This window comes from Dreissena polymorpha, chromosome 6 (genome assembly GCF_020536995.1).
Source record: "Dreissena polymorpha isolate Duluth1 chromosome 6, UMN_Dpol_1.0, whole genome shotgun sequence".
NCBI lineage: Eukaryota > Metazoa > Mollusca > Bivalvia > Myida > Dreissenidae > Dreissena > Dreissena polymorpha.
The window spans coordinates 33,204,296-33,216,315 of record NC_068360.1 but is presented as its reverse complement, the minus strand read 5'-3'; the positions used below and the strand labels follow the sequence as shown (position 1 = coordinate 33,216,315).

Here is a 12,020-nt window from a genome sequence, read left to right as displayed (position 1 = left end):
ATTTTCTTTTTAAAGGTGAAGGGACTCTCATTTTCAATCACAAAGGAGGGAGGGGTGGAGTGAAGAGCGGTGCATTGTGTGGGGGTGTGTGTGGACATTTATTACATTTTCTTCCAAAAATGCGAAAAAAAGGGAAAAAAAAAAACGGGTGGGGTGGGGGGGGGGGGGTGGGTGGGGGGGGATTCTTGGGTGCGATGGTTGGACGGTATTTCAAACATAAAATAATAAAAATAAATATTTGTGTTTTTTAACCGTTTCATAAAAAAAAATGAGGAGGGGGGGTGAGGTGGGGGGGTATAGTGTGAGGGTGTGGTGGTAATTTGTGAGATGATCTTAAAAAAAAAAAAAAAAAAAAAAAATAGGGGGGGGGGATTCGGGTGGGGGGGAGGGGGGGGTGGGGGGGGGATTCTTGGGTGCGATGGTTGGACGGTATTTCAAACATAAAATAATCAAAATAAATATTTTGTTTTTTAACCGTTTAAAAAAAAAATGGGGAGGGGGTGGGGGGGGGGGTATAGTGTGAGGGTGTGGTGGTCATTTGTGAGATGATCTTAAAAAAAAAAAAAAAAAAAAAAAAAAAAAAAAAAAAATAGGGGGGGGGGGGGGGGGTTGGGGGGGGGGGGTTGGGGGGGGGGGGCACGGGCGATGGTTTGGGTGGAGTCTATTGTGGTATGTCAGGTAAGAGTAGTTTTGTCAAAGTATCAATCAAATCTAATCATAAATAAAGAAGTTATGGCAATTTTAGAGAAATTTAATAATTTGACCTTGAGAGTCAAGGTCATTCAAAGGTCAAGGTCAAATTCAACTTGCCAGGTACAGTAACCTCATGATAGCATGAAAGTATTTGAAGTTTGAAAGCAATAGCCTTGATACTTAAGAAGTAAAGTGGATCGAAACACAAAATTTAACCATATATTCAAAGTTACTAAGTCAAAAAAGGGCCATAATTCCGTAAAAATAACATCCAGAGTTATGCAACTTGTCCTTTTACTGTACCCTTATGATAGTTTGCGAGTGTTCCAAGTATGATAGCAATATCTATGATACTTTAGGGGTAAAGTGGACCAAAACACAAAACTTAACCAAACTTTCAATTTTCTAAGTATAAAGGGCCCATAATTCCGTCCAAATGCCAGTCAGAGTTACATAACTTTGCCTGCACAGTCCCCTTACGGTAGTTAGTAAGTGTTGCAAGTATGAAAGCAATAGCTTTGATACTTAAGGAATAAAATGGACCTTAACACAAAACTTAACCAAAATTTTCAATTTTCTAAGTATAAAAAGGGCACATAATTCTGTCAAAATGCACGCCAGAGTTATCTAACTTTGCGTGCCCAGTCCCCTCATGATAGTAAGTAAGTGTACCAAGTTTGAATGCAATAGCATTGATACTTTCTGAAAAAAGTGGACCTAAACGCAAAACTTAACCAAAATTTTCAATTTTCTAAGTATAAAAAGGGCACATAATTCAGTCAAAATGCACGCCAGAGTTATCTAACTTTGCCTGCCCAGTCCCCTCATGATAGTAAGTAAGTGTACCAAGTTTGAATGCAATAGCATTGATACTTTCTGAGAAAAGTGGACCTAAACGCAAAACTTAACCGGACGCCGACGCCGACGCCGACGCAGACGCCGACGCCGACGCCGACGCCAAGGTGATGACAATAGCTCATAATTTTTTTTCAAAAAATAGATGAGCTAAAAATGCTGAGGAGGTACCAGAAAATAGTAGGAAAGATTTTCACATTAAGTACACATTTTCTGGTAAGGTTCGCAAACGACCAATCATAAAGTAAAATCAGTTAAAATAATGTACACATATTCAATGTAGCATGTTTTTACAATGTTAACTGATGTGAATATAAGAAGTGTACTGGGGTGAACACTTCTCCAATGAAGCAGGCACTTGAAGTAGAAAGACAATTCAAAAGCCAGTTACTTACCAAGTTAGCTACCTTACCATAGCAATTAACCATTTATGTTGGGTTAAATGTCTAAGTTAAGTTTTATTATTATATTAATATGTACTGTGCGTAAATTCAAAATTTGTCCGGACATGATTTGATTTTTTTTTTGGGAGGGAATGGGAAATATGGTACTAGTTTTTATAATCAAACTCATGCTTAACTTTTATATTTTCAACAATATTATTTAAGTTACTTGTATAATATGGGGTTCTGTTAACCATTGATATCTACAAGGTTAGAAGATATATACAAGGTGTATATATGATCAAGGTGTACAAAGGGTGATCACCGACTTAAGGAAGGCGCATTTTCATGATGTATGTAGGTAGACATATATATAGGCGCAATGGAGAAATGTGATGATGTAGGTCTTAATTACAATATGACCATTATGGCATATCATAATTCTTAATTTAAGTAAACCTATAGATGGTTACAGAATTAATAAGGGTACTGAAATGATGAATGTAATGAGTTCAAACTGGGAAAGTCTTTAATACAAAAATGTGTGTGGCCTTGCTATATTTACATTGTATAAAATATAATATGTTGTCTCAATCAATTTAGAAAATCATGTTTTATCATGACTATTAAAAAAAAAAAAAAATGGCACTATTATGCTTGCAACCAATAGGGTGGTTGTACTTACAAACTGTGTAAAAGTGAAAAGTGAAAAATGTTCATATGAAGTGACAAATATGTTTGAATATTTGTTCTTTGTCGTATGATTTTAATGACAATAATTTGACAGACATATGAATCATTATTGATTTGTTGTTATAAATATATGTACTAAAGAATGTTCAATTTTAATGTATGACTTTGCCTATTGATGAACTTTGAAATTCAAGAAATAACTTCTGTGAGTACCTGTACGAAATGTTCCGCCCGGAATTGGCACGGAATCCCTAACTAAATCCCGGGCGAAAAAAAATAATTCCGGGCGTATTTTTCTATATATGATTTTTAGAAGAGGGGCGGATTCCGGGCGGATTCCGGGCGGATTCCGGGCGTACTCCGGGCGGAAAACAGGGGCGAAATATGTAAATGAGGTGGGACGGAATTTTAAATTACGGGCGGAAAGCATTTTACGGGCGGAATTCAGATTACAGGCGGAATTTCAAATTACGGGCGTAACTTAGATTACGGGCGTAATTTAGACTACGGGCGAAATCACAGAATACATGCATTTAGTAAATAAACCCATATAAGGCTATTTGAAAAAACGAAAGGCGATCGCAAATGTTCACCATAAGCACGTTGTGCTCAGGTTAGCTAAACACTATTAAAAATTATGACAAAATATATTAAACACAGTATCTTTACATTTATTTTAAGAAAATTAAAATAAAACAGATGGATCAGCTTTTAAACACCTACAACAAAATACATTAAAGATAAGCTTTAAACACAAATAACAACTAGAGCACCGCAGAGCAGGTGCCAACACTCACTGTGGGTGCAGTTTTGAATAAAAAAAAAAATATATATATAAAAATTGACCTTTGACATTGAAGGATGACCTTGACCTTTCACCACTCAAAATGTGCATCTCCATGAGATACACATGCATGCCAAATATCAAGTTGCTATCTTCTAAAAATTGCAAAAGTTATGGCCAATGTTAAAGTTTTTGGACCACGCGGATGGCGGACGAGCTGGCTATGACAATACCTCCGGTTTTCTTCGAAAACAGCCGAGCTTAAAATTCATTTAAGGTAAGCTTTTGAAAAACATATAATGCAAATAATCATAATATATACACCAAATAAGTCTATTTTAGCATTGTAAAATAGCATGTTACAAACAGCCTGACAATTTAGAATCATAAATCATTTTGATTTTTCCTTTTTTTCATAACAGTATCTGTCTCAACACACGGCCAGTATAAAAAAGTTCACTCAACACGTTTCTTCAATTGCTTCCTCGCATAGGAATTTCTTTCCGTAACTGCATTGTTTAGGTCAGCAAGCGGAAAGGTAACTCCTCCAGCATTCTTTCTTCCCCAGCCTATGACAAAATCTGAAATGCAAATTGATATTTACAATTGCATAATATCAAACACTGTTAATTACGAATAAATGGCTTTTGAAAACTTGATCTAATCCAGGGCACCAGCTAAGATTCGAAAGGGACAGGCTGCTAATTTTTCAAAAGGGCACTTTTGTACACAATGTGGTATTATAACTAACTGGCACATGTTCAAACTAACATGTTATATATGTATATATTTCATATAACATGTACATGTTTATTTTATTTTAAAAATTGTTTTGTATAGTAACAAACCTTATATTCAATACCATATCTACTTGTAATGTATGCATATTTACTACACAATATGTTTGAGAAACATCGTTACTTCGAATTTTTCAAACTATTTTTAAAGGCCAAGTACGACTGCACAAATGCTGGTTCCTTTAAACGAGATGCTTGATAAATGCAATAACTTGAATAGTTTTACCTCTCAAGATATCTAGCTTTCCTTGGTCGAGGACAGGTTTGTGCTCGTCACCAGGGCGCGGTTTGCCCACTCCTGTTCCCCTTGAGTTTGCCAACTCATGCAGGGTAAAAACCTGGTCTAGAAGCCCATACATTAGGTAGTATCCCCCTTTTACTCCTTTTTTGGCAGCTGATGCACACACTTTCCTTAGAACCTTCCGTTCAACGTAAATGTCGACGTGGGGGAAGAGTTTAACCTTCAAAATAAAAATATCAAAGTTTTTATTAAATATGAAGGACAGAAATCCATTCAGTAATGACCAGAAAAAGCTATAAATAACATTTAAGATGAGAAAAGCCATAAAACACAGCCATAATAATTCACTGTACACAACATTGACACTTTTTTCATGGTCAGGCTGAAATAAATTTGATGAAATAAATGTAACTATGGGACAAGCTCTCAGCTGATATCGCTACCCTACTGGATCTTGCAAAGTTTAAGAGGGCAGTGGTAAATGTGCGGTACTAGTCTTCTAAATGATGTTTTTAACCCTCACTTTTATCTTTCACCCAACTCTTTTAACCACTTGATTTCACGCCATTCTTCTGGAGATTTCAAGCTTTTAGCCTCACTACCCGACACTATCCTTTGTTGGGTCCTTTTTGCTTTTCACTTTCACTAATGTTCATGACGCGCACCTTTTCCCTGCCTATAATACTCGAAAGAGCGGTTGACAATAAACAGAGATAGATAGATAGAATTACCTTTTCTGTGACATCTGAACTTGATGCCAGGCTTGCCTGCTGGGGAGATGAGTGTGGAGATGGCTGAAAAGATAACAGTAATATCAATATCTTAAACGTGTTCCGAGGACTTCTTTTCACATGGAAATATTTGTTATAAAATAACTTAACTCATTTTGGAGTAAATGGTGTTCATTTTCTTCAGAGCCTCTGTATAAGATGTTTTTTTTGTTAATATTTGTTTAGTTTTGACAGAAAGGACATTTAATTGGAATCACCTTTCCTTTTGTGTTCAACTCTTTAATATAAAAATCCATATCATTATTGTTCATTCCAGAGCATGAAATTACCATTGATAAGTTGTCTGTTGGTCCAAGGTTGGACGTGGAGATGGAGTGCTTTCTTGGTGATCGTCGTGACTGAACCTGGGAGGACATTGACTGCAAGATATAATTAGCTTTTGTGTTAATTAATTGTATGATTGCTTACATCATTTAGAGCATTTTTACCAATAATTAGAAATTTGTATCATTATGTCCACTATTAAAGATGGATATATACATTGCTTTGCTAATGTGGGTTGGTCTAATGATACCCAACAGTTAATAAAGACAACCATTAACTCTTACAGGAAACAAATTCATCAGTCAATCAGTTTAATTCAAATTTGTCATTCATGTAGAGACTTCAATTTTATTGGTTTTTGTGTAATTGTTGGTTATTTGTGAATCATTTTCATTACATAATTTTTGTGCAAAACTGTGGAGCATATTGTTACTGGCTTTAAACATGATAACCAAATGCTAAATACTAAAAAACAGATTGTTAAACATTGCAACTAATTAGAAGTTACCGTTTCTAAAAGTCCTGTGGATGGAGGGAAGTACATAGGTAGCATTGCCTGATGCCCTGGGGTTTCTTGCTCCTAAATACAAACATGAGAATTTTAAAACTGGGCTATTTTAATGTCAACTGCGTTCTTATTGAACACACATAAAATTTCACACAGAGTTGCGCGCATGAACTTAAACATAAACAAAATGAGTTAAACCTAACCAGTATATTGTGTTTAGTAGTTGTATCCAGGAATGTAATGTATAATCCAACTTACATTACTTTTTTTCCAGTTTTTAATCCATTGTTACCTTAGAAAATATTGAGAAATACTGTTGTTTATTTAAGGGGAAATAAATAACAAAATAAGAATAAATATACCAAAACATTTTAATACCATTGATAAGTTGTGCGTTGATTCAACCCTGGATGTCAAAATGGGTTGTTTCCTTGGCGATTGTCGTTTCTGATTCTGAGGTGGCATTAACTGTATAATATCATACATTTGTGCGTTTTTTTTTGGAAATTCATTGTATGGTTCATTTTAATTCTTAAAAAAATAATACTTTATTTATTGCATTTTTTTATGTCTGCAAAAAGATTTATTATTTCAAAATAACAAATACATAGAGGATATTTGTTGGATTATTGGTGGAATATTGATGTTAATTCATGAGATCATAGAAAATAACGTTTTCACGAGTGGCGAAGCTATGATCAAGAGTTAATTAAAAGCGATATTCCACTAAATCCAACAAATGTTCTTTTTATTTGATGCTTTTTTTACTGTTTATTAACATTGTAACTGAGTTTAACTGGAGAATCACGCTGGAATAATGACGTCATTTAGTAAAAAAAACTGACATCATTTCACAGATAATTTTCACTGTTTGAAATAATAAATTATTTTTAATTCACTGATATTTCTCTTTAACACTTTGCATGCTGGGAAATTTGTCTTCTGCTTAAATGTCGTCTGCTGAATTTCTTAAATAAGCATTTTCTTTGATTTTTTTTTTCAAAGAATACTATCAGAATAGCAAACAGTTTGGAGCTGATGAGACGCCACATTCTGTGGCGTCTTATCTGGATCCAAACTGTTTGCAAAGGCCTTTAAAACTCGGTTCCCGCACTGAAAGAGTTAAACCATGGGAAAGCATAAAATAAATATAATTTGTTTACAAAAATCATTAAATTTTTGTTAAATGTATGTTAACTATTTTACCATGTTTACAAAACAGCATCGAAAAAAACATTAACAATTCATCTTTTTGATGAATGGAATTTTTCATGTCATTGAATCTTTAGATGTTACCTTTTCTAAAGGTCCTGTGGATGGCGGCACAATGGTCGGCAACATTTGTGGCTCTGCTTGATGCCTTTGGGTTTGTGGCTTAGAGTGTGCCTAGTATTAAAAAATGTATTTCACAATGAGACAATAACTGAAACAAAAATATTAAAACTCACAGTTTGTTTCTAAATATTCATTTTCAAATTAAATTTAACTTAACACTATATCCAATATATCATACTTAATGAAAACAACAAACAATTATCATACCATTTCAGAAACATCACTGCCTGAGGTGTACCCTTCTGATTGAGATGGTAGCGGAATCTGAAAGTGCAAAATAGTGAAAACAACATGTAATATAAGTTGATAAAACATACTGAACGTAACAATGAAAATTCTAATAATCATTAAATACCTAACAATATAACTTATAAGGTTTCAATTATTTTATCAGACTTATTAAAATATACACTACATCAAGTTTACAGTAACATTTTATATATGTTTTCTATCATAAAGTAAAGTAATAATCATTAAGCATTGAATGATAAAAAAAAATAGTTTAAATACAAAAAAACAAAAACATGCATGATTGTGTTTATTACAAACATTTTTTTATAAATAAAAATATAATCAGAAGAATGTCAAAGTGAGGTAAAATAATATATATTCTATGAATTGTTTAGGCAAAAAAATGGGTTGGTATTGAGGTCATGTTAACTAAGGGATTTTGGTGCAAGTTGAAATCAGTCTGAATATACCTTTACAAAATCCGATATCAAGTATATGAATAGACACGAAAACCCTGTGTAATTTCTATAGGCACATGATGTGTGAAATTAAGTTTAAGCTTACAGAAACTGCTCTCTCCATAGTGTGCAGCACAGGTGTTGATATCGCTTGAATCATTCTACCTGGGCTGTCTATGCACTGTACATCATCCTATTGGTATGTATTTATTAAAACATTATGAAAGATACGCAATGACAACAAAATTTAATATTATGTGGCATATTCACATCTGTTTGGTGATCACCTCATATTTTCAAAAACATTCAATGAATTCCTTTTATCTTAAATTGTAGAAATACTACGGCATTTACTTTTTGAACATCAAGAGCAAAAAGGGTCATCCAAAGTTAAAACAAGCCATATTGATGTGCATCAGTTTAAAATAAAGTTCTATAATGGCAGCTATTAAGATGGCATGTTTCCTTTAATTTTAAATAATAATGTCAAAACTATCTTGTTAAGTTGTTTCAATCATACAATATATATTTATGTTCCAAAAAGAATGTTAGTTTGCAACAAATCTCACCATGTTCGTATCTTCTAATTGTGACAGGAAAGTTGCTCTGTCATCCCTTTCCGCTTCCATCTTTAAAATTTAATTGACTATGGAATACATGATGCCAGAAAAAGTGAAATTATTGATACTTAACTTCACTAATATGTTTATTCTTTATAGTTAGAACAAGAAAACAATATGATAACCTGATTATAGTATTCAGAAAAATCAAATTCAATTTTGAATATTAATGCGCTTATTATTTTACAGTGTTTTTTAGAGTTTATTTCTGCATTGAAAATTGAATGATACCGTTAGACAAGGATGTGGACAAGTGCTGAATTCAATGTGGTTGGATAGTTGTTTTAGGAACAGCACAAACTCTGGACTACACAGTCCTCTTAAGGTGGCTAGCACTCTTTCAGAAGCAACTGAAAATATTTAAGTCTCCTGATAGAACATTATTTTGACAATGATTTTGTAATTGTTTAAATTCTTATTCATGAATGGCAAACTGACAATAATTTTGAAAAATGACAAAACATTTATACTAGTCTTCTTTTCTTAATACAATATTCAAGATTGGACATTGATTTCAATATATCACAATCTGTTTATTTGGATCTTTGTCTTGGGCATATTGGTTTATTATACTGTAAACATATAAGGAACATAATTCTTAAATAAAAATACAAACCCGGCAACTGATTTGAGGAAGACGGTCCAGGCTCTTCCTCAAGATCTAAGGACCGAAGAGCACCATGACATGTATGCCATGTATCCGTTAGCGTTGTTGCTGGTGGCGAGGTTTCTTCTGATCCCGAAAGAAAACTGTTTCGTCAAGTTTAATAATATTTTTCCAGTTTCCAGTGCTGTTTCACTGGAAACAGACTTTTTATCTTGTTTAGCAGGTTTGGGGGTTTTCTTCTCCTGTATGGATTTCTTGACCTTTTTCGGACTGAAGGATGCATCCTGTGCCTTGCTCTCTTCGAGCCGTTTGGTTGGTATACTTGCTCTTTTTTGAGCCTTACCCTTGCCTTTTATTGAAAAGTTAAAGAGCTCATCTGGAGGAGGTGAACCTGGTTCCAAATCTACGAGAAGACTTTTATGAGCCTTACTAGCAAACATGGACAGAGACTCTTCATCCCCTATAAAATATAAAAATGTTTGACTTACTTTAGCTCAAAGATTGTTTAAAACGTCAAAATCTTTGAGGCGTAAAGAAATTATGGAGCGGACTCAAATATGTGAAAAAAATAAGTAACAGACAATTGGCATTTCTATACTTCTCATCTATTTTGTGGTGGGCTATAATCTGTTCATCACTGTATATGTTTCACAGGTGGACGTAACGTACCCTGGATTGTATAATTATTGGCACAGGAGCCCAATATATTCAAATAAATATATAAAATCACGTTTAATGAGAGAAAAATTGACAAAAGAGCCATGGGAAAAAAATCCCCACCCTCTGATATTTGAGTATATATTCTAATATCAGAGGGTGGGGATTTTTTTTCATGGCTCTTTGTCTATTTTTCTCTAATTAAACATGTTTTTTTTTATATTAATTTGAATATATTGGGCTCCTGGGCCCATAATTATACCATCCATGGTACGTTACTTCCACCTGTGTGTATGTTCGTGTTTAGAGTTACATAAATTGCTACTGCAAATATTTGTTAAGAAAATATGCAATTTATTTTAAATGTCATAATCATGTGATCATCTTGAATAATTGCATCATTTGTAATTTATATATTTGCAATACTTTTATACACACAATACAAGGTTAAGAGTAAAGTACGTTAACACTGCCTTATAAAAGCAATTCAGTCTGAATTGCTTTTCAGAAGCAATTCGAATTTCCGAAAATTACATCTGTCATCTGTTATATTCATAAAACTTTAAAAGTATGTTAATTTGCCAAAAAACTGTTACCGGAACAGAGTCAAAATAGATCCACTACTATTTTTCCAATTCTCCGTGTGTTTTTTAAGTTAAACAGCGATCAAAACGTGTTTACAAAATGCACATAAAGTGAAAGCAATTGCCGAGCAACCATTTTTGTTATTGGCTTACTTGATTGCACGCTCGACAGCGCTCGATTTACTAATCGATTAAATTCATTAAATCTATTGTTTGAACTGAATAGTCATTAATTAATGCACACGAGGCATGTGTGAGAATAGTTCCAGGAATTTCCATTCGAACCAAGAGTGTTAAAACATAACATCATATATATAAGAAAGAATAATACCTGCAACTTTAACGATCACACCCTCAAACGCTTTTTTGGATTTTCCCACAGATTTCCACAGCATTTCAACTTTTTCTCGTAATTCAAACGTCGTGATTATTGTCAAGTCCGGGTCTTTTTCGTTCACAACAGATAACGTAACGTCTTCAGGAAAATAAACACACGCGTAAGCCATTTTCTTCGCACAGTCCAATGTCCCGATTATACAATACTGTTTTGAAAATGCGCTTTGTCCGTTGATTGGGCGGTACATAAACTGACCAGCTTTGATTTCTGGGATATGAAGTGCGATTAGGTTCCAGCAGGGACACGCTATTATCTCTACCTGCTTAATTAGCCAGTTTTCCCCACAAAGTGCCCCGCCGAGGCTTATCAGGTTGTTTATTTCCGGCAGTGGAAAGTATTGCACACTTACTGTTGAGCAGAGCACATCTATTTAGTTGAACTTTAAACATAAGTAGCTTGTCATTTCTTACAGTAAGTTATCCGTTCCTTGAAATTTCCTTATTTATAATGGAAAATACTACACGAAGAGGACCATATGGGAAAAGACCGCTCGAACATGACCATGCCGATACGTCATCAAAAGTGTCGAAAATGTTTGTAAATGTTGACGATGTGGCACCCCGTGAGGTTGTTAGTGATAATGACTTACCCCGTGAGGTTGTTAGTGATAATGACTTAATTGGAATCGGCGCTTATAATGAGGAGGATTGCATTACGCTTCCGACGACTAGTATGTCACCGTGGAGTGCACTGCAGGACGAACATGATGTCAATCACGTACCGACAGATGATCTATGCGTGAGTTTTAACATCACTCTTTATCACGTTCAATAACGTATATAACATCAGAGCGGTTAATTATGAAAGTCACTTGCCCATATGTTTGAATTACAGTATAAATATTTTAGATAATTGAAACATATGGATATATTACTAACAGACTGTCCGCATTATAAACCAGCTGGTTCTTTCACTGTCTACTGCAGACCGCCATATAATTATTTAAACAATTATTAATGTAGTTATTGTTTTTACTATTTTAAGAAAAAAGATTTTAGTAACAATACCTATTTTTATTCGAATTTTATATGAATCAGAACCCAATAATTTACATAGAATTAATATGGAAAACGAAAGTTAATCGATTACATCAAGTTGTTTTCGGTCAATCAATTCGACCGT

The 12,020-nt window shown here is 34.0% G+C and overlaps 1 protein-coding gene across 1 annotated transcript; it reads right to left on the bottom strand.

The window, feature by feature from the left end:
• Positions 1 to 3,405: 3,405 nt before the first annotated feature.
• On the bottom strand, positions 3,406 to 8,998 carry LOC127834764 (uncharacterized). The gene is made up of 11 exons (XM_052360799.1): positions 8,885 to 8,998; positions 8,603 to 8,662; positions 8,140 to 8,226; positions 7,552 to 7,608; positions 7,306 to 7,395; positions 6,388 to 6,477; positions 6,010 to 6,081; positions 5,507 to 5,596; positions 5,178 to 5,240; positions 4,432 to 4,666; positions 3,406 to 3,989 (listed from the first exon to the last, which is right to left on the bottom strand). The coding sequence occupies exons 2-11, from the start codon at positions 8,660 to 8,662 to the stop codon at positions 3,865 to 3,867; spliced, it is 969 nt and encodes a 322-aa protein (XP_052216759.1). The 5' UTR covers positions 8,885 to 8,998; the 3' UTR covers positions 3,406 to 3,864.
• Between the last annotated feature and the right edge of the window lie 3,022 nt (positions 8,999 to 12,020).